Here is a 27,232-nt window from a genome sequence, read left to right as displayed (position 1 = left end):
TCAAAATGGCGGCCGCCATTGAGGGACCCCCGCTGGCCGGTCCTGACGCCTGCTGCTGAGCGAGCGTTAGCCTTCCTCGCTCTTGACCCTGGATCCGACTAGGGGTTGGGGAAGGGCAGTGGACGGCGCTGGGGGAGGCCTGACGAGGCAAGTGGGGGCAGGAGAAAGGAGTGCGCCTTTGGATGGGGGAGGGGCGTCCTGGGCGCTCCCGACCGCCTGGGCCAGCGCGGACCCCGGCTCCGCTGGGACGGGCTCCCGGGGTGTCGGGTGCCCCTGTCCTGGTCGTTCTCGGCGGAAGCGCTCGGCGAGAGGAAGAGAATATCGTCTCCGAGGGTCTGAGGCCGCCGGGCCTCTGCGGCAGCGTGTACGAGTCGCTCCTTCGCCCGCCTTCCCTTCCTTGCGCTGCTCGCCTCCGCCCCTGCCGGCTCGCGGTGCTGGAGGGGTTCATCCGACGTCCGTGTTGGCTCCTTAGCCTCGTGGCTCCCGTGTTCTCAGCCTCCTCGCTCGGGGCCTTCCCTTCGTCTCGGGTTGAGAGATCAGGAGGCTACTAAGCCTTGGCAACAAAGTAGCGCCCTTTTGAGTTACAATGTCTCGTGCCCCCCCCCCCCCGTGTCTCCCACTCCCCAGCCCCCGTCAGTCTCTCCTGCGGGCTCTTCAGTAAACAGGAGGTCAGACCAGCCGTAACCCGGGCAAGTCTGGCCTCCTGGGACCTGAGCTAACCATTGCCGTGTTCGCATTTTTTAATCTTAGAACCCCTTTGATCCCCTTAGGCAATCACGGCTCTTCTGGAGCTGACCCGGAAGAGACTCCGCTCTCAGTGCGCTCGGGGGCCCAAGCCAGACCCCTTCTTTTCAACCTTTCATTTTGCAGCGTTCCCCTGAGTTGTCATCAACTTGCAGGGCTGCTATTAAGAGAGCCAGTAACTGACAGATGATTGCGATGGGGTAGCAATGGGTCAGAATCACTGCCCAGAACGTGCTCGGGTTGGCGCCACCAAGGCCATCGCATTTACCCTTCGCCGGTGCATTCAGTATCCATTCAACAAGTATTCTTTGTTGCCAGTTTGTGCTAGGTGGAAATAAAGACCTGCTTGAGGACACCAAAAAAAGCTTTATATATTAAGGAGGAAATAGCTATTTGAGCTGGGTCATGAAGGGTCAAAAGGCTTTTACTAGACTCAGGAGAAGGTCATTCCTGGATGGAGAACAGGAATGCACAGATTGGGGAAGTTGTGAAATGTTGACTCACCCGATAGCAGGGAGCCAGCGGGTACTTTGCACAAGGAAGGGGCATGAGTATATTTGGTTTTTAAAAGAATGGCAGCCGTATGGGGGATCAGCTTGGAACAGGAAAACTAGATGAGAGGAAATTGCTATCATTCAGGTAAGGTACTGAGCACCTCAGTTGATAGTAAAGGATGCCAGAGAGACATTTCTGAAATGTCAAATAGGGTTCATCGGGTGGCAGCCAATTTGGTGGTAAGAGGGTGGCTCCGAGGTTTTAGTCTGGGAGACTAAATGGGTGATGATACCATTAAAATCAAGCCTAAGACGTGTACATTAAAATAGAATGGTGCCAGCCTGCACTTTAGCAGTGGCCCAACACAACGCTCTGCGTTCAGAAGGGTTGATTTTAGAGTCTAGACCTGTGCTATTACAGCAGCCAGGAGCTACATGTAGCTATTGAGCACTTGAAATTGTGGTTAGATCAAATTGAGATGTGCTGTAAATATGAAATAAACACCAGATTTCAAAGACAGTGCAAAAAAACCCCCACAATTTAAATTATGTAATTAATAATTTAATAATGATTACATGTTGAAATATTTTAGATGTATTGGGTTAAATAAAAATATATTCAAATTAACTTCACCTGTAAATCTTTTCAGTGTGGCTGTGAAAAAAATTTGAAATTACATTTGTGGCTTGCATTGTATTTTTGTTGGACTAGGCTGTTGTAGTCTAGACTAATGATAGAGTAAGAACGTGGAGTTTGAGCTGGGTCTTGAGCTGATGGTGAGCAGTGATGTCAGGGCAGCTAGCTGGCGCCCTCCATTGCCGGTGAAGGCATTCAGGTTTCTGCTCTTTTTGTTTTTTCAAGCAGTAGGAAGCCTTCCTAGATTTCTGAGCAGGAGATAATATGTGCAGGGTTTTTCCTGAAGATTAATCTGGCGGGAATGTTTAAGTTGAGATAAATGGGGAAAGGCTGGAGGCGGGGAAACCGAAACCCAGCGTTTTGGTACTGGCAGTAGGAATAGAGGGGAATGATACATGTGCAAGGCGTTCTGAGGGAGAAATAACCAGGAATTGGTAACAGACTGTTTAAAAAGAAGTAATCAAACGTGGAATCAAAAGAGGAATCAAACATGTAGAGTTACAAGCCTTGGTTACTTAGATATAATAACAGTGTCTTAGTTTTAAAAGTACATCTAGGACTAAAGAAATTAGCCTCAAAAGAGAACCAATAAAGTTGAAAGGAGGAAGTAGCCTGCTAAATGCTCCCTCTTTTGATCTCCCAACTTTCTGTACCTTGTTATCAATCATACCCACCAGCCAGTTTTCCTAAAATACATCACGTGTTTGTCCAACTTGATAATGGATCTTAAAATGTTTCTCTGTTGCCTGTAGAACTAGGTCCAAAGTTCCACGGCCTTTCACTTGTCTGGCCCTTTTCTATTCATGTGCCGGGCTAGTTTTTCACTGGTAGCCTGTAATTTTTTGTTTTGTGCCTTTGATCATGTTATCATTATGGATACCTTTTCTCTTTGTCTCTTTCTACCTAAATCCTACCAATCCTTAATGAATAATTTAAGATTCCACCTTTTTTATGAGTTTCAATGACATAAGCTAATGTCAGTTCTTAAGTAAATCTTATTTCCTAAACTGCATATTTCAGCCCTGATTATAACCAATTTGATATATTGTTACTTTTGTTTTTTATTATATCTCTTATTATCTTATCCCTGTTTGTTTTATGTAAGCTTAAGCTTCCTAAAATTATGACAAGTTTCTTTTTTTTTCTCCCCCCGAGAAGGAAGAAGGGAGAGAGAGAAAGGGAGAGAAACATCAATGTGAGAGAGACACATCAGTCAGTTGCCTCCATATGTGCCCCGACCAGCAACCTAGGTATGTGCCCTGGCAGAATCAATCTGCACCCTTCTGGTGCACAGGACGACGCTCCAGCAGCCACGCTGGCCTGGGCTGACAAGTTTCCTTTTTAAAAAATTTATCTTTATTGTTGAAAGTATTACAGATGTCCTGACGAGTTTGTTTTTTGAAAAAGGATCATACATTATACTACTTGTTGCCGCTCACGGTGTTCATCTCAGGGCAAGACATAGAAATTAAACAGCATAATTAAAACTGAAGTAAATCATGCCTCATTCATTAACTCATTTCTTTATTTTTTAGATTATAAAGAACTCTTCCTTTGAATTCATGGTGTTTCATCCTATATACCACTGAGATATCAGTAAGTAATGAATGTCTAACAAAGGTAGAGCTTTATTATATTCTGAGCAGTTGTAATAAAAATACTTTTCATGTGTTGAAGTCAGGGTCTGTCTGCAAAAATGTTTTAACACGTATTCACTCAGGCCTATCTGCAAGGTGCTTTGTGTTTTCACTTTATGATGTAGATAAAGTAGGAGGTAAGGTAGATTTGAGAAGAAAAGTTTCTTTTAGTTCATTCATGTAATTGTCATGCATGTTGTATTATCTTCTGTTGGGTCGGCTCCAACTTCTGGCCACTCTATAAATGAGTTATGTTCGCAATGTCCTGTCCTCAACAGCCCTGCTCAGCTCCTGTAGACTCATGCCTGTGGCTTCTTTTTTGGGGTCAGTCCATGTCATATTTGGTCTTCCTCCTTTCCTGCTGCTTTCTAGTTTTTCCAGCCTTATGGCCATTTCTAGAGAGCCCTGCCTTCTCATGATGAGTGAGAAGTAGGACAGCTCCACTTTTGTCATCTTTTGCCTCCAGTGATGTTTCGGGCTTAGTTTGTTCTAGGACCTTGTTCATCTTCTGGCCATGCAAGGTATCAGTCCAGTCCTGTTCCAGCGCAGTATTTCACATGAATACAAGCATAGCTCCAGAGGGCGGACTGGAAGGACTTGGGAGGGAGGAGGTGGAGGGGTTGGGTCCAACTAGGACATGCACCCATCGGTGATAATGGAGCGGTAGGAGTCTTGATTTGGGGCTGTGGCTGAGGAGAACAGGATGGGGGATGTGGTGGGATTAGCCCCCTGACAGCCTGTTATGAAAGATGGCAGTAAGTTCACCTTAGTTTGTCGATAGGACCTTGGGCAGATAGATGGTGATGTTATAGTTATGCAGTGACTTCTCTACTTGCATAGAGTAGAGAAAGGCTAATTTATTTTATTTTTTAATTAATTAATTATTTTTAGAGAGAGAGAAAGAGAAAGAAACATCAGTTTGTTGTGCGCTTATTTATGCATTCATCAGTGGTTTCTTGTATGTGCTCTGACTGGAGATCGAATCCGAAACCGTGGCGTATTGGGAAGACTCGCTAACTAACTGAGCTACTCGGCCAGGGCAAAGGCTAATTTATCTTAAAGATCTAAGATTTGGAATGTTTCTGTGGAGCTATATTTTGCTAATGAATGTTTTTATAACTTGGGTTTAATAGCACACAAGTCTTGTTTTAGGTCTTAAATCCCAATAGATGTGTTCGTGTTATATTTTCTTGAAATATATGTAGTAGGCATCCCAACATAAATTCTAACATCGTTTTTATGTGCATATTAATATTCATGTTTTATAGACTGGGATACATGGGTGAGAAAAGGTTAATTAACTTGCGTAGAACCACATAGGAGTAGATTCAAACCTGAGTCTGCCTGATTCTAAAGTCCACTACTTTTCATCAAAGCACACTGGGCAGCCATTGAAGGGCTCACTGTAAGCAAAAGTGTGTAAGATGTCTGTGCTTTTAAATTAGCAGTAATGGAAATGGGTCTTTAAAATGTTTGCTTTCTGTGTTTATGGAATTTCTGTCCACTTAGAAATTAGTTATAACTTTAATTTGTCTATTATGTATGTTAGATTGGACTTTTATACTTAATTATATTTTTTTCTTTTGAAAGAACCTTTTGGACTGTTGTTACTGAATGAAAAAATGACATCTATTATCAAATTAACTACCCTCTCTGGGGTTCAAGAAGAGTCTGCCCTTTGTTATCTTCTCCAAGTTGATGAATTTAGATTTTTATTGGACTGTGGCTGGGATGAGCACTTTTCTATGGATATTATTGATTCCCTGAGGAAGTAAGTTCCTTTTACTGTTTCCAGTAAGTCAACTTTAATTTTCTACACTATAAGTCCATTTTCATGTTCCACAGTGTTTGCTTTTTTTGCTCTAGTTTAGTTTATAGTAAAAGCCTTAGTTTTACTTATGCCAAAGAGCCAATGAGTGACTTTTCACTTGTGAAGTTTGATTCACTTATAAGCTTGTTATTTGAAATTCAGCATAATCTTAAGTTAATCGTTACTTGGGTAATGGATCTCAGTAGAAATTTTGTACCCAAATTTTAGAAAAGAGCAAGATGAAAGTTATAAGAATCTGAGGAGAGGAAAACCTTTCCACGTGAAAGTTCTGCAGTCAGATCACATGAGTGTACTTTTTGATCTTTTGATGCTAGACACAGAGAATTGTTGCTCAGAATAGTGACCATGAGGTAAAAGGATACTAGCCATGTCTGAGGAAAATTCAGCTATGTCTGCAGCATCGTACTAACTATGGAAGGAAAGGGGACTAAGCATTTAAAAAACTTGGAACTTGTAGCAAAAATGTTTTTTCTTTTGTCAATGAGAACATATGCTCCATCGATTAATTGAAGTTTTACTATAATGAATATGCTGTCAGCTACCCTGATAAAAAGCTGGGCCAGAAATTCATAATAAATATGTGGCTGTTTAAATATCCTCTCCTTAATTTCCGAAATTCCAAGCTGAGTTCTTGAACTTAAATTTACGGTATATAAGATAGCCATTTGAAATCAGCTTATATGTGGTGTCTACTGTTTCTTTTCTCTCTTAAATGTGTCTAGACACTATATACTAACCTGTGACATAAGTATACCATAATTTTGATGTCTATACAGGACACAGGTTGTAAGAATTGAACTTTGCGGGCATCATACTTTTAGCTCGTTTACTCCAGCATAGTCTTCAATTCAGAATACTGAGAGGAGTCAGAATTGGTGAATTAGCCTTGAGTGTCCTGCCCTTATCCTGAAAGCATGGCTTGGGACGTGATCATTTTGCTGGCGTTCCCCAGGCACGTTCACCAGATCGATGCAGTGCTGTTGTCTCACCCCGACCCCCTGCACCTTGGAGCCCTCCCCTATGCCGTCGGAAAGTTGGGTCTGAACTGCGCCATCTATGCCACCATTCCTGTTTACAAAATGGGACAGATGTTCATGTATGATCTGTATCAGGTAAGTCAGGCAAGTTAAACACAATTTTTGATGCCCCTCAGGTGATGTTTTTAACCTTGTATCTGTGCTGTTCTTTTAGTCTCGGCACAATACGGAGGATTTCACGCTCTTCACGTTAGATGACGTGGATGCAGCCTTTGATAAGATACAGCAATTGAAATTCTCTCAGATCGTGAATTTGAAAGGTAAAAAATGTTTCCTGTAGTAAATGATTGGACTAATAGGGTTTAACTTGCTGAAAAATACAGGGGGAATTTGTAGTAAAACTTGTAGGCACCATTGTCTGAGGAATAAAACATTAGCATTTTTTAATAAGAACTGTGAACTTACCCGAGTCACCTGGACTGGAAAATATTCCAGGCGAAACACTAACAATGCGAACAACTCAGGCCTTTTCACATTCGGCTCGGGAAGGACTCGTTTAGTGTCCACTGTGTGTGATGCGTGGCGGATCCTCCCGGAGCGCACCGTTGGGGCGCGGAGGTGATGCTGCGTGTGGTGACTGAAGAAATGGAGCGCGGGGGGCACAGAGGACAGAATGACTGCATTCTAGAATCCAGCCGGAAAAAGCTTATTCTTTCACTCAGGAAGTTACATTTTGAGCATATACTGATCATCTACAGAGAGAATTGTATCAAAGATGGTCAGATATGACCCCTGGCATTGAAAAGATGGTGCAGCCAGGAAATGTGAAGAGTTAGCCAGGAAGGAACAGTGATCTCAACAGTTGTGCATGTACTGAATTTTTCTATAGGATAAATACTTTACTGTAATGACCTTTGAATGGTCAGTTTAGAGGTTAGCAAAATGTCAATACTTAATAATTGTGTGTACAATATAAATATTAAAATTTACTAGTTCATATTAAGTAATTTACTAGTAATAGTAACTTTAACCCTTTGAGGTCGTTTGTCTACTCTCAGCCACCAAAGCTTTTTGACCGTTCTGGTCGTATGTCTGCTCTCAGCCACCACAGCAAGGAACTGTACGAATCTTAACTCTATTCATTCATGTATCAGTTCATAATTCCTCGTTTATCCTTCATAATCTTGCATGTTATGTATCACTGCTCTTTCAATGGAAATTAATTCCGACCAGTACAACACCCATGTCCAAATTTAATGTGACCTCAAAGGGTTAAGTCCAGTCTCCAGCCTTTTATTCATAAGCACAAATATATCTGCAAGAATACTTATAAATTGACAAGAGCATTTGCCTCCATGAGGGAATGGAGTAGCCAGGGGACAGGAGAGTCAGACTTGCATTTCACTGAATGCCTTTTTACTTTTGTATCATTGTATATATTACCTATTAAAAAATAGCCAAATAAATAACCTTTCCTTAGGGATTGAAAGATATCTGAGTGTTGTCATTATTTCGTTGATCTAGGTAAAGGACATGGCTTGTCTATCACACCTCTGCCAGCTGGTCATATGATAGGTGGAACGATATGGAAAATAGTCAAAGATGGAGAAGAAGAAATTGTGTATGCCGTTGACTTCAACCACAAGAGGGAGATGTAGGTATATCAAGAGAAAAGCTGATAGAAATACAATTGGTATTATTTTATACTTTGGAGGGAAAATTAGAATTACAAAATTATTATTTTTTCACCAGTAATCTAGAGCAATTTTAAAGCGCCAACTAGTGAGTATTTTCAAAATTACTTTATTTGCATTGTAAGTGAAAATTATGATATATGAGATAAAAGATATATTTGAAATTTACATGTTAGTATTCACTCTATAAAACGGATTTCTCCCTGGAGATGTTGCAAAGGGGATTGATTTTTGTACGTCAAACTGTATTTTATATGCTCTTGACCTGCTGTTTAAACAAATGACGTGTGATTTTTTTTTTTTTTTTGGTAGAGCCAACAATGAGCATCTAATATAGTTATATTTAAAGTCAGACTCCCTTTAAAAGGAGACACAGGAGTTAAATTTTAAATACTTCATTTTGTATTCACAGCATATTATGTCGATTATATCTGAATGATAGAACTCTGGAAGACCTTGGCTTTCCTTTTTTTTAATTTACCAGATTTTTCTTATCAGTGAGCATGCGTATATACTTATAGTTAGAGGGGGGAAAAAACCTCATAGAAGAAGTTGCTTATTTTTAGGTAAGACAAGCTGTTGTTTGAAGTGATACAAAATATTTCTCTTCTTCAAATTTGTTATAGCCACTTAAATGGGTGTTCCTTGGAAATGCTAAGCAGACCCTCCCTACTTATCACAGACTCATTTAATGCTACGTATGTGCAGCCGAGGAGAAAGCAGAGAGATGAGCAGCTTCTGAGTATGTATTACGTAATGCCCTTTATAAGGAGCTGGGGAAGTGCCCGGTCTGTGCATTGCTGCTTGTTCTGTCCTGGGTAACACTTCTCTTGTCATGAAAGATTGGCTAATGCTAGTATTTTTGAAAAAATGCTATGTGACCATATGAATATTTTGTACAAAAAGATGCTTTCGTTGGTTTGAATTTAACTTTTGTCTCATAAGTATAAAGACTGGCTTCTCCCTGCCGTTCAGCACATAGCTAGCTCTCCCTGGCACTCACTAGTATATGTCTAGGGAAAAACAAAATATAAACATCTTTTATCTATTAGAAAAACATACTGTAAAAAATGAATAAAGGAGATAAATGAGGATGCAAATAGCTCCCTGTTTTTGGTTTTGGGTGTTTTACACTCTAATCTAGTTGACTTGGCTCTAAAGGGGTGCTACTGGGCTGTCCCTGGTTGCTTCTGCTTTGTCTCCAGTTGCTTTACCTTACATTCCTTTTTTATAAGCTACGTGAGGTTTCAATAGGCAAAGCTGGATTCCATTTTTAAACGTGTTTGAAACTACTGCCTTTGTCTGTCTACTTAAAAAGTATAACTCGTGTACTATGTTACACTAAGAATGTTTTCAATTCATGTTTTCAGCTAGAGTTTGACTTTACTAAGTATTTTCAAGTAGACTTTCACCTAGAACAAGGGAATCTATTTAAATCTATCCATAAAGATACTTTTGTTAGAAGAGAGAACATGCTCTATTTTATTTTGCAGGCAAACTTACATACAAAACATGTACGTATTAATATAAAGTACATGTGTGTATGTGTGTATACATTTGGAAATTGTTTATAACGAAGTTCCCTGGGGTGGGTAGGCAACACTGGAGTGACCTGGAAACCCCAGGATGGTTGTACTTGACCTACTCTTTCAGTTTTCCCACTGTACTGTAAAAATACCATTTTCTCTGTGTACTGTGGGTGATAATGGTTGGAAGCCAGTGATTTATTAATGGCATTGTTTTGCACTTCTAAAAAGAGATGTTCACAGAATAAAAAGTGTCTGTATTAGCCTGAATGAAATTCTTTTATTTTGTACCTGGCCTAGTAATGGCTTATTTATCAACTATAGTTTTTATAGAAAAACATGAAGATAAAGTTATCTTTAATTTTGCACCAAAAAGTATTGTTGTGTTCTATAGGGATTTTATACTCTTTGTTTTCTAGCAAATGTCCTGGAGACACTTCGAGGGGATGGCAATGTGTTAATAGCCGTGGACACTGCAGGCAGGGTTCTGGAACTTGCTCAGCTCCTTGATCAGATTTGGAGAACAAAAGATGCAGGCCTGGGTGTTTACTCATTGGCACTGCTCAATAACGTCAGTTACAACGTGGTAGAGTTTTCTAAGTCCCAGGTTGGTTTTTACCTTATCATTTATAATAAAGTTTGCTACAGAGATCAAGCTTGTGGAAAACAGTGTCTTAATTGCCCTTTAGATTTTCTTTTTCTGTTGAGGAGGAGAGTAATAATAAAAGCTAACAATTAACCATGTACTGTTCTTCCTGCTTTGCATGTATTATTTAATCCTTATATACCCTGTGAAGCAGGTTCTATTTGCCCCCATTTTACAGATTGCGCCAGTTGCTTCTCCTCTGCTCTTAGTATCGCACGTGGCAGGAGAGAGCAAACCAACCTCATAGGCTGCAGATGTTAGAATTCATTCTTCTCTTCCCTTAGAATAAGCTCTTGTCCTGGAAAGAGCGGTCTCTGGAGTAGGATATTCATTTGGAACCTATACATACCTTTCTCAATATATTTAAAGTAATTTATAAGTGAAACAATGCAAAATCGGATTTTTAGGGATGAACACCAGGGTGGTGGGATCTGGTGGGGAATGGAAGCAGAAAATCAGCTGCTTGCCAGAAAGGTACAGATTTAAGCAACCAGTGGGGTGGGGGGTTGGGGGAAAGACTTGAGATAGAACTTGAACTCCTTGACCGTTGTAGGATACATTGAAGTGATAATACAGCGTTTTCTCATTACTGTTATCTTCCCCCCACATTAGGTAGAATGGATGAGTGACAAATTGATGAGATGTTTTGAAGACAAAAGAAATAATCCATTTCAGTTCCGCCATCTCTCTTTGTGTCATGGCCTTTCTGACTTGGCTCGAGTACCTAGCCCTAAAGTGGTACTTGCCAGCCAGCCAGACCTGGAATGTGGATTTTCAAGGGATCTCTTCATTCAGTGGTGTGAGGACCCTAAAAACTCAATCATTCTAACTTACAGAACTACTCCTGGGACTTTAGCGCGTTTCTTAATTGATAATCCTTCTGAAAAAATTACAGAAATAGAGGTAAGTGCTTGTATGTGAACTTTATCTTAACACTGTTTTGAATACATTATAAAACTCAAAATTGTTTCAAGATTTTTATCAGAATAACAGTAGAGAGCCTTTAATAGCACACATTTCAGAGCTACGTAATTGGACATTGTCATTCTCGAGCCCTTCCATGGCACCCTCTGAGCCACACGCAGACAGTACGCGTGCATGCTGTATTCTCAGTTCCTCTTTGAAAGCTGCCCCGCACCCTTTCCATGCTGTATTCTCAGTTCCTCTTTGAAAGCTGCCCCGCACCCTTTCCTTAGTTGGAATCCGGCTCCTCCCTAGTGAGACTCTTTTTCCCTGTAGCCCTCTCAAGTAGATGCTCCTTTTGCCCTCTTTGACGCTTCATGTCCTTTCGGTGGCGTAGGTGTTCTTGTTGTGTTTGCAGCTTTGAAGCCATTTCTCTTCCCTCTGTAGTTTGAGCATCACACTTGACAATACGCTCACCCCTCCTTGTTCCTGACATTCACCGATCTTTTGGTCATGCTCTGTCATTCATCAGTGACTTTGGACCCTGGTTCATAGCCTTCCTGTCCACTCGTACTCAGGACTTACATTCTTGATGACTTTAGCATTCCTGTCTGTCTGGCTCCTTGGCTCTCTGTTTCTTGACCTCTTATTTCTTAGTGATCTTTTCCTCCACTCCACCTCAGGCATCCTTCCCACCATCTACTCCCATGGTCGTGCCCTTCACCTTGTTCTGGTTGAACAACCTCCACATCTCTACTACCTCAAGCATCCCACTCTGATCTTACAGGTGACTTTCTCTATTACTGCTGTGTCAGCAGTTTTTCGGGCCCATTGGGACTTTAAGTTCATGAACCTCACCACTTTTACTATCCATCGGACCTCCAGTCCATGGTCCATCATTATTTTGTAAACACCTTTAACTTTACTCTTCTTTCTGCTGTTGTACTCACCTGGCAAAGCCTTGACTCTAGTTACACCATTTGCTTAGTTTGTGACTGTACCCAAGCAACTTTACGCTACTGGCTTAAACTCTCTAGTGTGCCCGGCCAGTGTTGCTCAGTGGTTGAGCATCGACCCATGAGCCAAGAGGTCACCAGTTTGATTCCTGGTCAGGGCACATGCCTGGGCTGTAGACTCGATCCCCAGTAGGGGGCGTGCAGGAGGCAGCCCATCAATGTTTTCTGTCCCTCCCTCTCCCTTTACCTCTCTCTGAAATCAATAAAAACATATTTAAAAACAACAACAAATTCTCTAGTGCGTGCGACAAGTTTTCCTTCATAGTCATGGCCTCACCTCTGAGAAGGGCACCCAGCACTAGTACTTAGCATTTTGTGGGCTCTTCCTTTCTGCACTCCCCAGGAAGAAGACGTCATACCTCTCTTCTCAAAACTACTACAGCCCCGTCTCACGCCTCACCCGTAGCACATGACCTGGTTCAGACTCAACGCAGATGGGAATCCCCTTGTTTCTCACCACTGAAGAGCCTCACCTGTTTTCTGCATCTGCATTTGCTGCCTTGGCTCCTGTTATAGGAGCAAGACAATTAGTCAAATGGCCATTTTGCCAAAAGATCATTTTGCTAATAACCAACCCACCAAATCCGTTTTCCATAACTGCTGTTAACTTGGAGTTTAGCGCTCGTGATCCTGAACGGGCTAACACCCGCCGGTGTTGCGCTCGGGTTAGACGACAGCTTTCCATGTTGTCTTCCTAGCAGCCATTTTCTGGGTGTTTGGTTTGTTAAAAGCTGAGTAGGAAGGGCATCCTATTAACTCTACTGAAGAAGAGAGTAATCATAGTAACCAAAGTCTGGTATACATTCGCTATAAATGCAGGATGGTGGAAGGGTTCAAAGCAGGCACACCAAAGTAAAATGCTGTCTTTTGGGTTATTTAATAGCTTAGAAAGTTAAGAGAACTCAGAAATGCTTAAAATGGCTTCATCAGATATGAAATGCTGTATTAGAAAATATTAATTACTGGAAATTCAATCAAGGCAGATATGCCATTTGAGGAATTCATAAAAGAATATTGAAAGTGGTTTAAGTTTGAAGAAATAGAAAATGACACTTGGAACTGAAACTGGAAATGTTCTGGTTTTGCTTTTTGTCATAAGTAGTGCTTATGCTCCGGATTCTCTCCCCTCTCACCTTGTTAGGGACATTTCTTGTGTAGCTATCTCTTTTCTGTCCATGATCTATCACTTTTTCCTCCACTTGGTCACATCCAAGACGATTTTTACTATGTCTTCTCCTCTACCCCCACACTTGTCCTCTGAGCTTTCCTCATCTCAGGGAATAGCAGTGCTTTCCACATGTTTACACAAGGCCCAAATCCAGAAATTTAAAAAAATGTTCATTGAAGTAGAATGTATACTGAACAGCGTGTATATTATGAGCATACAGTGTGACACATTTTCACAAATCGAACAGACTTGTCCAGCCTGTGTCTAGATCAAGAAATAAAATATTACCAGTACCCTGAATGCCCCCTTTGTGGTCTCCCCTGCCCCTTTGAAGGGTAACCATTGTCCAGACTTCTAATGCACAGATTATTAAAACTTATTTTCAGCTCTTTTCTTTCAACACCCACAATCAGTTTAGCAACAAGTCCTATTGGCTTGACCTCCAGATATATCCCATACCTGCCTGTTTTCTCCAGCTCCACTACCATCATCCTAGCCCATGCTAAATAGTCTTGCCTAGACTGTGCAGTAGTTTCCTAACTGGTTTCTCTGTTTTTACTTTTATACACTCTTAATCCTTTCTTCTCGTAGCATCGAAAGAGATCTCTGTCTTTCTCTGTCTCTCTTTTTATTGTGAAAACCACATAACAAAATTTAGTGTCTTAACCATTTTTAAGGGTTCATCACAGTAGAGTTAATTATATGAACATTGTTTTACAGCAGATCTCCAGAACTTTTCGTCTTGCAGAACTGAAACTCTATACCCATTGAACGACAACTCCCCAGGCATCTTTTAAACATTCACTGTTTCATGTCATTACCTCCTGAAATCCTCCAATGGCTTCCTTCTGCTATTTGCATACAATCCAAACCCCTTACCCAGACTTTCAAGGTCCCACATGCCCTGATCTCTGCCCACCTTTCTGACCTTACCTTATTGCACTTGCTCCGTGCTCTGCACAGCTGCCCTGCATCAGGATCTTTGCACTAGGGGTTCCTTCTGCCTATAATGTTTTTCTCAGCTTTGCACTAGGCTGGCTCCTTGTCATTCAAGTCTCAATTCACGGGTCATCTCCTCAGATAGGCATGCTTTACCAGTCAAAAATCACTACTCAGGTAGCTTAGTTGGTTAGAGCATTGTCTCAATACACCACGGTTGTAGGTTCAGTCCCCAGTCACATACAAGAATCAACCAATGAATTCATAAATAAGTGGAACAACAAATTGATGTCTCTTCCTCTCTCTCTCTCTAAAATCAATAAAAATAAAAAATAATTTTTTTAAAAAGACAAAGTGCAAGATAAGTCAGCACGTTTTCATATAAAGTACCAAAAGTTATTGGTATGGTTTCCAATTTCACATTACAACTGGCCTTTAAGAAACTACCACTGTTTGTGGGCACATACGGGAAGCAAACCATTTGATGTTTCTTGCATCAATGTTTCTCTCTCTCTAAATTCAATAAAAAGAAATCCTTGGGTGAGGATTTTAAAAAGAAACAGTATTAAAAACAGGAGCTCTTTGGTATTCTCAGTAACTTTTAAGAGTGTAAGGCAATTCTGAGATCAAAAAATTTGAGAACTGATTAAATCACTTTGTATTGATGGATTTTAAATTGTGTCCAGTTTTTTACTATACAAACATTGCTGCAATAACCTTTTTTTTCACATTTGTGTGATTGTTTTAGTAGGATAAATTCCTATAAATAGAAATGCTGTGTTAAATGACAAGCACATTTTTACTTTTATTTTTTTTATTATTTTTAAATATCTCTATTGATTTCAGAGAGAGGTAAGGAGAGGGAGAAAGAGAGATAGAAACATCAATGATGAGAGAGTCATTGATCAAGCCCACAACCCGGGCATGTACCCTGACCAGGAGTCGAACCCTAATCACCTGGGCCCTAGGTCGACGCTCAACCACTGAACCATGCCCAGCTGGGCTCATTTTTACTTTTAGATGTTGGCAAATTGCCTTCTAACATAATTGTGCTGATTTTCCCATAGATAGTGGTTGAAGGTACCTTTTTCCCATATAATAGTGTTTCTGATCTCATAGGTTAAAAAATGGTATTACATTAAAAATATTTTCATTTTAAAACTAATAGTGAAATTAGACATGTCATGACTGTTAGTTATTTGTTTTTCTTATCCTAGAAGTTGCCTATATTTTTTGCCTTCTGATGTGTTGACCATCTTTTTCTGGTTTGGAAGGGGTCTTAGGAAAACTAGCTTCTGCTAGTGATATAGTGCTGCAGATAGTATTTTCAGTTTCTTTTAACTTTATGAGATTTAAAATGTTAAAGCGATTTTATTTTTCATGTTGCTGTATTTGTTCATGTTTTCCTTTATGAAGGCTTTTGGGTTTTATGTCATATGTAGGCCTTACCCGCACTAAATCATAAAAATACTTAGCTGTATTTTTTCCCCCCAGTTAGTGATTTTAAGCCAGTTTGGTTTAAATTAAACCCACCCTAGAAATGGGAAAGCTCAATTTTCGTACTAATCTAAATAGGATCTGTAAGTGCACATAAATGGACCCTTGAATAATTTCAGAGGAAAACTTAGTTGAAAGATGATGAATCAATCTAGAGATGTGATGTGTCTCACACCCCACTGCCTTAACCCCCTAATGTTGATATTTCCTTTCATCTGCTGTTTTTCTTAGTTGAGGAAACGTGTAAAGCTTGAAGGGAAAGAACTTGAAGAATACTTGGAAAGGGAGAAGCTCAAGAAAGAAGCTGCCAAAAAACTTGAGCAGTCAAAAGAGTGAGTTATTTTCAGACATATTACAAGTTTAAGTATGCAATTTGAGAAAAACTTCTATCTAAAACAAAAAAGTTTCATGAAAATAGTTAGCTTTTGTTTCAACCTTGTTACTTTCATTACATCTTTCAAATGGTACTAGGATACCAAATTCTTTCATTGCTGATATTAATATGCATTTATTAAGTGGCAGTTAATGCTGTGTTTCACAAATATCAACCCAATAATATTGATGATTAGTCTATTACCATCCAGTTAATATTCACTACCCAATAATAATTTTATCAGCATTAATTCAAAATCTTTTGGGGCTTTATGACCTTTATCTATTACAAAATCCTCCTAGGGCAGATATCGATTCCAGTGATGAAAGCGATGTTGAGGAAGACATTGACCAGCCATCAGCTCATAAGACGAAGCATGACCTGATGATGAAGGGCGAAGGCAGTCGGAAAGGCAGCTTCTTCAAACAGGCTAAAAAGTCTTACCCTATGTTTCCTGCTCCAGAAGAAAGAATTAAATGGGATGAATACGGAGAAATTATCAAGTATGTGAGCAAAACAAGCTTTTCTTTCTTACAGATTAGAGGTATCAGGTGTGTCACCATTTGAGCTCAGTTAAATGGTCTTGCTGGTCCTCATGTGCCTTGTTACTTTCTGAGTACCTCAGCTTGAACAATAGAGACTTAGAGTTTAAACGTAAATGTAGAAAGGTGGAGGAACATCTAGAGAGTTAAAATGAAAGGAAAGCTAGTGGCTTTATTACTTCAGATCAAGACTTTTATTTCCCACTTATAAACAGAGGTAAAGGACATACATTGGAGAGAGACATAGGATAGGAAGAACTTTTGATGGACGGGATATGTTAAGTTTAGGAAATGGGCTATATCTCAGATAGTATTACATGTGTTTTACTTACAAGAGAAACATGAGAGCGTGAATGGGACCATGGAAAATCTACAAAATCTGTACCCACTATTAGAAAAAGAACTGAAATCACATGTTCTAATCTCATATCTGAAAAGACTATCCTGTATAAAGATCCTTTAGGGTATCTGTCACTTTCAGCAGATGTCAGTGCCTTAGCACAGTGTACGATGTCTTTCATGCTCTGGTTTCTCCCTACTTTTCTGTTATGTTTCTACATATTTCTGCTACGCCCGTGTGTGTTCTCCATTCTGGAGGTACCAGCCTTCTCAGGTTCCTTCTCAGCTTTTTCATGTTCCGCCTTTGCATATGCCTTTCCTTCTGCCTTGTTCAACTTTCCCATCCCAGGTTTCTGAGCCGCTAAATCTGGCTCCACAAACTACTGGAAACCTTCCCTGTTTCTTCCTTGCTACCTCAACACAGTTCTGCCCCTCTCTTTCACTCTCTTTGTAGTTTGATAATGCTCTCTTGAGCCTGTATTGGACTTAGATCACTCTTGGGTTTAATTAGGAAAATTCCTCTGTCTACTTGGCCCTCTAAAATAGAGAAGAAAAGTAACAATCTAAACACCATTGGTGAGTTTGCTTACCATTCCACTTAATTACTGGCCAATCTGTTCAGCTTATGGACAGTGCTCTTTAGCTTCAATTGCCTTGTCTGAAAAATGGGGAGAATTAAACAAGGTTGTTTTTAGGCACTTAGCATAGAACCTGATTCATAGTAAATGCACTTCAGGTGGTTGCTACTGCTGTTATTATTATGTGAATTACAATGGGAGACCCTGGACTTCAGAGAAAAGAAGCTGCTATAGTCTAGGTGTTGGGTAACAGGCTGGGATTCTCAGGACTGTGAGTGCATTTGGGGGTAGGGCATAGACAATTATAAGAGTTAGAGAAAACATTTTTAAAAGTTTGTTTTTAAAATTTTAACATACAACACTCTGATATTGGAAGTAAAAATGGGAAGATAGATGTGTTAACAGTTTGTTGAAATAAAGATGGAGGCTTTTAGGGAACTAATGATTTTTGTATCTCAGTCTTCTTGCTAATGTGCAAATGGAAAATTACCTGCCTTCTTTGAGCAGGGATGGGAGGACTGGGGTTCTTAAAGAAATCAAAGGAGGTCTGAGATGTATAAGAATTGGGACTTGGCAAAGGAAACCACAGAAATGGAGAAACAAATGCAGGGCCAGGTTGTAATAGCACTTATCCTAACCACTAAGATCTAGTGATCTATCCAGGGACTCTCACTAGCTCACAGGGTGTGTTCTAAAGAGTACTCCTTAATGAGGAACGTAATATATGCAGTCAGCTGATAATTGATATTATGGAGTTGCATTGGCTTTGGATCAAATGTATATTTAAATCTTGAGATATATGAGGAGTCTAAAAATTATGCCATTTACTAGTTAGTTATATGTAACATAATATTAGCTTGCTTGTTACTACTTCTAATTAGAGACTTGTTATTTAGACCAGAGGATTTCTTAGTGCCAGAACTTCAAGCTACTGAAGAAGAGAAAAGCAAGTTGGAGTCTGGCTTGACAAACGGGGATGAACCCATGGATCAGGACTTGTCTGATGTTCCTACCAAGTGCATTTCTATGACAGAATCTATTGAAATAAAGTAAGTGCTTTCATTGCATTGTGGAAATAAAAGTTTCAAACACTTGAATTATATAATTTACATCGTTTCCGATGTGAAATTTCTGAATATCCTCTAGTAAGTTTGCACTTTCAAAATGTAATTTCTTTTGTCATGCGAAGACTGTGAAGTATGGAGGTATTTTCCCTTCATTAGGTATATCTGCATGCCAGAGTAATTGAATTGGTGGACAGGAAGGGGTTAAACATTAAATTGTACATTTATATAAGAAATTTTCTTTTTGGCACTTTTATTATGTCTAGTAGTAGGTGAAGGCATACAGTTCATAGGTTTAATTTTCCTAAGTGCTTGTTTTATAAAATATACTCCTTGAATTAAACATTTCTAGTGCCCTAACGTCTTGAAAATGCTACAGTGATCAGAAGTAGTTAAGGAAACTTTTTTCCTTTTCTACTTGGTACAGTTAATAACACCAGTAAGTCATCATTCTAGAATTTTAAAAAACTCATTAGAGAGCAAAGCGGTTTCTGGTTTGTACCTGCCCAGTGATACCGTTTAGTGTGTAATGCTCCTGGGTGTCGCCGAGCTCTGAATCGTGCATGTCAGCAGTGCACCGGATTCTCTCCAGAGCGGCTGTTCCAGCTCCTGTTCTCACCAGCAGAGCAGGCGGCTCCCTCGCCCTGTTGTGTCACCAGCTTTTGCATTTTCTAACTCTTTAAGGTCTCCCGGTCTAATAGGCATAAAGTAACATGTCAGCACTGTTTAAATTTGTTTACTGTGATTATTATTGAGTCTGATATCTCTTCAAGTGCTTGTTCCTGTTTTTGTGTTCTCTTCTGTCAAGTCCATGTTTACGTCCTCCGTGCATTTTTCTCTAGTTTGCTGCCTTTTTGTTAGTGATTTGCAGGAGTTCTTTGTATATCCTGGATATTACTCTGGTTGCTTTTAGACATTGCAAATAAATACCACCTCCCATTCTGTTATTTGTTTATAAGAGTTGTCCATGGTCTACTTCATTTAAAAACATCTTTAATTTTGATGTAAGGAAATAATAAAATATTTCCCATTATGTTTTTTGGGTTTCATATAAAAAAAAGTCCCTCCCTGTCCTTAGTCACAAAGATAATTTTTACATTTTATTCTGTAATCTAAAGCTTCACTGTTGTTGTTTTTTATGGCTTCAACTCATCTGCTATTTTATGTGGTATTAGGTCAAGATCCAGTTTTATTTTTTTTATATAGTGAGCCATCTTTTTCTGATAACACCTATTAAAGAATCCATAATTTCCCCCAAAATACATATTAATAATATAACAAATGCATCTTCCTCGAATCCTCATTTTATATACTGTATATATTTCTTTCCCTTTTTTTGTATACTGTATATGTTTCTTTCCTGATAATAAAAGCCATTAAAAACCTAGTTTTTGAATGAACTGATCAGCAAAGTAAGATTGAATGATCATGTCTGATTACAGAGCCAGGGTTACTTACATAGACTATGAAGGACGCTCTGATGGGGATTCCATTAAGAAGATCATTAATCAGATGAAACCGCGGCAGCTGGTCATTGTCCATGGCCCTCCGGAGGCCAGCCAGGACCTTGCAGAGTGCTGCCGGGCGTTCGGGGGGAAAGATATTAAAGTGTACATGCCCAAGCTGCACGAGACAGTGGACGCCACTAGTGAGACTCACATCTACCAGGTAAACGTGCTGGCATTTGAGCCGTGTAAAAGTAAATACTTTGTGCTGCAGATTAGGACAGACGGCTGCCTTAGGAACACAGTGGTGAGTAAGACAGACACAGGCCCCTGCCCTAGCAGATCTGAGTGTGTGGGGCCTATAGCAAGGAAATAGTATTTATTCCACGGTTATACCTTTGATAGAGAAAGTAGAGGATGTTATGAGAGTGTAAAGAGGCAGACCCCAACCCACGTTTAGAGGTTACAAAGGATTTCCCAGAGGAAGTGGTAACTAAGCCGAATCCTAATTGATGGGTTCTCAGGGTTGTGTGTAGAATAGGAAAGGGAGGGAAGAAAGAGTGTACCAGGCAGAGGAAACAACATTTGCAAAAATATACAGCTGAGGGGAATGTTGAGTGTTCAAGAATTCAAAAGTTTTATAAAAATTCACAAATGTCAGGGTTCTACTAATGGAAAAAGATGGAGACAGGCACAGACAATAGGAATAGAGGGGAGATTAACTCTTACTTGGTAGTGGGAGATGGTGTCAGTTAAGGCAGAAGTGATGTCTGTATTGTTTGGAAAAAGTAGATTAGATTTACAGAACAAAAAAGTCATTCTGGGCAAAGCAAGAGGAAGCAGCATTCCAAGAATATGGAGGTGTGGAACCACACGGTTTATTTAGACAACTGAGCAACTCAGTACTGCTCTGGTACCACCGAGTATTAGAGGGTGACACCTACTAGTGGTTTTCAGCCTCGGCTGTACATGAAAGTCACCTGGGGAGCTTTGGGGGAGTTGGGGGTTTCAGTGCTCTGGTCTTAGTCTCACTGGTTATATTAGAGTCACTGCAGGTGGGTCCTGGCACTGATATAGTTTTTAAAAATTGCCATGTAACCCCAGTGTGCAGTCTGGGTTAAGAATCTTTATTTTGGGAAGTAGGCAGGGGCCCAGTGATCTTACAGGTCGTTAGGTCATTACCAGTCCTGGTGAAGATCAGATGAGTGAAAGATTTTGAAATTTTAATACACATTACCAGACTTAGAAAATGAGAGTGATAGGTTATATTTCATTGTTAATTTGTACTTTGCGGTTTTATTTCTCTTCTTCCCCTTGCATGTCTAGGTGAGATTAAAAGATTCACTTGTTAGCTCCCTGCAGTTTTGTAAGGCAAAAGATGCCGAGCTGGCCTGGATAGACGGCGTCTTAGACATGAGAGTGTCCAAAGTGGACACGGGAGTCATTCTGGAAGAAGGGGAGCTGAAGGACGACGGAGAGGACTCGGAGATGCAGGTGGACGCGCCCTCAGACGCCAGCGCCCTCGCCCAGCAGAAGGCCATGAAGAGCCTGTTCGGGGACGACGAGAGGGAGACCGGGGAGGAGAGCGAGGTCATCCCCACCCTGGAGCCCCTGCCCCCCAGCGAGGTGAGGCACGGCGCCGCTTCCCTTCTGGCACCCTTCCCGTTCCCTTTTGGGCTTTTGACCATTTAAATTATGCCACGTGTAGACTGGCTTTGGAGTTTTTAGAAAGATTACTCTAGGTTGTTTCTGTGTGTGTGAGTGTGTATGTGTCCCGTGTAGGAGAGTGTGTGTGTGAGAGTGTGTGTGTGTGTGTGTGCGTGCGCCCTGTGTATGAGAGTGTGTGTGTGAGTGTGTGTGTGTCTTGTATAGGGAATAACAATTTAAAGGAAAGCTTTAGCAGACCTTTCACAAGATACACAATTGTTTCGTGATTTTTTTTCCCAGTATGGATTTTTAAGTATTAAGTTTGATGAATCATCTACCTGCTTCTAATCAGGAGATTTATAGTTTCTCAAGAATGTTTTACTCCTGCACTCCAGTTTTGTCTGTTGTCAATTCAGTTCAAATCACTTGGTTTTGATATAGATAGAAATCTTTATTTAGTATAGATATAACCGTAGTCTAGTATTGACATGTTCTCAAGAGATGTCTACTTAGTTATTAGTAAAGGTTTCAGAGAATTGACTTACAACAACACTAAAACTGTATTATAAGAGTCCTACGTGCATGTCAAGTGATGTCTTTCGCCCTTCTAAGCAATAAGGAGTAGAGACAGCCTCTGTCACTGGATTACTTCTGCCGTTACTGCTCTCGAGACTGGGAAGAGTTGGCATGGATTTCTGTCTGTGCTGAAGCGAGCACTCTTCAGAGCAATGTCAAAGTGGCAGCATTCGGTTGAACCACTTGCCTTTCCGATTCTAAAACCTGGAGCATCCACTGCATTAGCTGAGGGAGGGGGCAAGTGGAACTGAGACCAGGAGAAACGTCTGAACTAAGCAAAGGGTTTGGGTTCAGCTCTGCCTGCTGGCACTCTGGTTGACCCCCTTAGGCAAGTGGGTGAGTGAAGAGCATACCATTACCAGCGTGTCTCTGTCATTATGAGGCATGACTAATGAAACTGATTGTGAAACATTCAGAAAATGTGAAGGGCTTTGTAATGTCAAATAATGAGGTAAAATTCAGAATAACAACTTGGGATGCAATTTACAGTCTTGAAATGATCTGTCAAAGGACTTCAGGGAATAATAAAAGTGTCTTAAAGAGCATGTGCTACTTTATTTTAGTCAGTACGTCTGTGTGTCTGGCATTGTATTTGAAGTTGTTCTTTCCCCTTTAACTTTATCTAAGGTTCCTGGCCACCAGTCAGTTTTTATGAACGAACCAAGACTGTCAGACTTCAAACAAGTTCTTTTACGGGAGGGGATCCAAGCTGAATTTGTAGGAGGTGTCCTTGTTTGCAACAATCAAGTAGCAGTTCGTAGAGTAAGTGTGTTTAATAAGGGTTGAGTTGAACAAATGCTTCTGATGTTTTGTCATATTGAATTCTGTAATTCTTGATTGATAATTTCACAAAACTGGAAATCAGTCATTTATATTCATGATGATGACCTTGAAGGCTTTTAAAAGTGACTCTCAAAGACTTGATAATTTTATTGTAAATTTTTATTTGAATTCTCTGACATTCATATGTATGTGAAATTCATGAATAATATACCCTTATTCTGTGAATCAGAGCAATCCATTTCCTGACCAATCATAAAGTAATCTAGTTAACATATTTTGGTTATTATGTCTGCATAATAATGGATGGAGAATGTACTAAAGAACTTTTTTTTTTACTTGATTTCTAGACTGAAACTGGACGCATTGGATTAGAAGGCTGCCTTTGTCAAGATTTTTATAGGATAAGAGACCTTTTATATGAACAGTATGCCATTGTGTGAAGGACAGCATGTCAAGAAGTATCTATTTGACCTTTATAAGAAAAAAAGGATTCTTATTCTAAGCTTTTGCTCTTTTTTTTTTTTTTTTTTTTGGTAATATACAGAAAGAATCTACCAGAAAGACTTACACATGCATTAGATTTTTAAAGATGTAAATAGAGACCATTTTGCTAATGCTCAATAAGCATTCTACCTTTTGCTTTGAGTGGTGGAGACCTAACACGTGTGCAGGCCTGAGAGGTGAAGGAGATTGCTTTCCTTTACAGAATCCTTATTCTAGAAGGGCTTTTTACCTGAACAAAACAATGCAACTTAGCAAACCAGTTCATGGCCTTAGAGAAACATATTTGCATGAATTCTTGCAAACTGTTTCTTACATTTTCTGGAATGCAAAGTGAGAATTATTTAGGAAAGATGTGCCATTAGGTAAAAACCTGATAAAAGTTTTTTGAGGCCTACCTAGTTAAAAAACAAAAAGCAAAGAGTATGAGCTGTAACTCTTCTCTTGAATTATAATATGCAATTGTCTTCACATGCACATATCTGCTCCATGCCTGTATTTCCCAGACCCACTCGAGTGTGAGGTTGTGCATATTTGGTTCAGAAATCAATTTTTATTTCTCCCACTTCTTGTTTTATCAAGATTTTGTTGTTGTTAATTTTGGATTATAACACCATCATCTGAATATACATAATTTGAAAGAACTCCTTGATGTCTTAAGGGTTCTGCATACACATTAGACACAGCTTAACTATCAGCGAGATTACTGTGTTAGAAATTGTTTAGTGCTCTGTTTGCAAGGAAATAAATTTGAACCTCACATTTTTATAAGGTAACAGTATAATTGATTTACAAGGTGTAAACGTTTCATCTTTTAGGCTTATGTTCTCCTAAATTTGCCCAAGCAGTGGCTGGTTTTATACACATTACTACAAAAATAATGTTGAAACTGGACAAGGCTATCCTTCCTGTATTCACATCTTTCTTGGGGCCGGCAGCCCTGATATAGTACACACCACTTGTGTTTAAGAATAAAAACTGAATATATGCAATTTCCAGTGAACTTGAAAATCAAAATCATATTGCCTGTTATAATCTGTTGATACTTTTTTAGCATGTAGCTTAATCTTGGCAGATCTTGATGCTTATTTCATAAGTATTTAAGCTCTTGTCTTTACTCTTAGCATTTTTAGGAGGATCTGTCTTATTTAATTTATTTGGAACTATGTGTAGTAAACCCAGTGATATTAGACTAGAATTCATTTCATTCTGTTTCAAGTGCTTACAAAGCTTTTCTTGTGGATTATAGTGCTAATGCAGTTTACAGCTTTCTGATACTAAAAACTGGATACACAAAACAACGTTACAGAAGATGAAGAGTATGTTTTCTTTGCAGAGCTTTGAAAAAAATTCACTTAAACTCTCATTACTGAATAGAGTAAGCCTAAAATTCTATTTATTTTCCAGGGGGATGAAAGTGCATTTGTTTCATGATTTGAAGAATTTGGCTGTACATGTTACATTGCAATACTGATATTGAAAATTTGTCTTTGCTTAACCTTTTTTAAAAAATTTTAAATTAAAAATTTTTTGTTTTTTGAGAGAGAAGAAGGGCGAAGGGGAGAGAGAGAGAGAGAAACATTGATCGATTACCTCCTGTACACACCCCAACTGGGGATTGAACCCACAGTCTGGGTATGTGCCCTGACCAGGAATCGAACCAGCGACCTTTTGGTATACCAGCTGATGCTTAGCCAGCTGAGCCACACCAGCAGGGCTTGCCAAAACTTTGTATTGTCCTGTGAACAGGAATTAAATTTTAAAGTACTGAAGATGGCTATGCTAACTAATGCCATTGTAGGAGCAATATTTTTACCTGTTTCTAGATGATAATATTACTAAAATTTCTAAAATGAAGACATTTGTTTAGCCTCAGTTACTTAAGCAAAATACGAATTTTAAAAGGGACTATGAGATAAATCATGAACTCGGAGGAATTTCTAGATCTTTACTGCTTAGAAGCAAAATAAATACAAGTAGACCATCAGCTGATATCTATAAATAATTAGGTTAAAAATAAATTTTTTTTGTAGTATGTTGTTACAGTAGGATTACAAATGGCAAAGATCATTGCAAACTTTTAAATATATCCATGAACCAGTAGGTGGTCTCAAACAGAAGTGAGGAAATCAGTTTTCTAAGAGCCATTTGCCTTTTATTAAAAAATTGAGATATGATTCACACAGCATAAAATTCACTGTTTTAAAGTGCACAGTTCATTGGTTTTTAGTATATTTGCAGCATTGTGCAACCATTCCCACTAATTCCAGAATCTCTTCATCACCCCAGAAAGAAGCTTCACTCCCATTAGCAGTCAGTGCCCATCCTCCGTTTTCTCCAGCCCCAGGCAACAATTAATTTACTCTGCCTCCGTGAATTTGCCTGTTCTGGATATTTCAGAAAAAATGGAATCATAAAATATGTGGCCTTTTGTGCCTGACTTTTCTCACTTAGCGTAATATTTTGAGAATTCATCGATGTGGTAGCCAGCATCCATCAGTATTCTTTTTATGGCTGAGTAATCTTTTGTGTGGACATACCATATTTTGTTTACCCATTCGTCGTCGATGGACGTTTGGGTTGTTTCCACTTTTTGGCTATTATGAATAATGCTGCTCTGAACATTAGTGTGCAGGTTTTTGTATGGACATATGTTTTAAGTTTTCTTGGGTATATACAGGGTGGGGCAAAATGTTTACAGTTGTTCATATGGAAAATGATACAGGAATAAACTCTATGTTTTGTGTACTCACAACTGTAAACCTACTTTTGCCTAACCCTCTATCTAAGCTGAATTGCTGGATCATATGGTAACTCTGTTTAACCTTTTGAAAATCTGCCAGACTTTTCCAAAGTGGCTGCCCCATTTTACATTCCCACCGCAGTGTAGGAGAATTCTAATTATTCCACATTCTCAGCAACACTTGTCACTCACCATCTTTTTTATTTTAGCAAGCTCATGTGTGAAGAGGTATGTCATTATGGTTTTGATTTGCATTTCCCTAATGACGAATGATGTTGAACATCTTTTCTGTACTTACTGGTCATTTTGAGTATTTTTTTGAGAAATGTCTGTTCAGATCCTTTGCCTATTTTTTATTTGGGTTTTTATCTTTTTATTGTTGAATTATAAGAGTTTTTCATATAGTCTAGGTACTAAATCTTTATCAGATATATATGATTTGCAAATATTTTCACCCATTCTGTGTGTTTGTCTACTTTCTTGATAGTGTCATTTGAAGCATAAAAATTTTTTATTTTGATTAATTTATCTTTCTTTTCTTTTTGGTTCCATTTGCTATTGGTGTCATACCTTAGAAATCATTGCTTCATCCAAGGTCAGGAAGATTTTTGACGGTTTTTTTTCTAAGCATTTTATAGTTTTAGGTCTTATATTAAGTCTCTGATCCATTTTGAGTTTATTTTTTTATGTGGTATGAAATATGGGTCCAATTTTATTCTTTTGCATGCGATATTCAGGTGTCCCAGTATCATTTGTTTAAAAGACTGTTTCTTTATCAAATTTTCTTGCCACCTTTGTTGAAAATCAGTTGCCCATGAATGTATGCGCTTGTTCTTGGACTCTACATTCTGTTTTCTGTATCTATCCTTATATGTACCAATACCACATTATCTTGGTTACTGTAGTTTTATATCAAGTTTTGAAATCGGCAA

The 27,232-nt window shown here is 39.3% G+C and overlaps 1 protein-coding gene across 1 annotated transcript; it reads left to right on the top strand.

Moving 5' to 3' along the window:
• On the top strand, positions 1–27,232 carry CPSF2 (cleavage and polyadenylation specific factor 2). Its single transcript, XM_016205718.2, has 16 exons — positions 1–147; positions 3,411–3,471; positions 5,103–5,283; positions 6,296–6,455; positions 6,535–6,640; positions 7,845–7,974; positions 8,641–8,756; positions 9,960–10,147; positions 10,799–11,089; positions 15,941–16,041; positions 16,385–16,585; positions 18,438–18,590; positions 20,048–20,273; positions 21,377–21,676; positions 22,901–23,035; positions 23,404–27,232. Exons 3-16 carry the CDS (start codon positions 5,135–5,137, stop codon positions 23,494–23,496), a joined length of 2,349 nt encoding a protein of 782 aa, XP_016061204.1. The 5' UTR covers positions 1–147; positions 3,411–3,471; positions 5,103–5,134; the 3' UTR covers positions 23,497–27,232.

The sequence above is a fragment of the Miniopterus natalensis genome, chromosome 1, assembly GCF_054644295.1.
Source record: "Miniopterus natalensis isolate mMinNat1 chromosome 1, mMinNat1.hap1, whole genome shotgun sequence".
In the NCBI taxonomy this organism is placed as follows: Eukaryota; Metazoa; Chordata; class Mammalia; order Chiroptera; family Miniopteridae; genus Miniopterus; species Miniopterus natalensis.
This window is presented reverse-complemented; position numbering and strand designations above follow the sequence as displayed.

Coding starts and splice junctions, on each gene's coding strand:
- CPSF2 (XM_016205718.2), top strand. CDS start 5,135: ATGACATCTATTATCAAATTAACTACCCTCTCTGGGGTTCAAGAAGAG. Junction 7,975..8,640: donor TTCAACCACAAGAGGGAGAT/GTAGGTATATCA, acceptor AATTTGTTATAG/CCACTTAAATGGGTGTTCCT. Junction 11,090..15,940: donor AAAAAATTACAGAAATAGAG/GTAAGTGCTTGT, acceptor TGTTTTTCTTAG/TTGAGGAAACGTGTAAAGCT.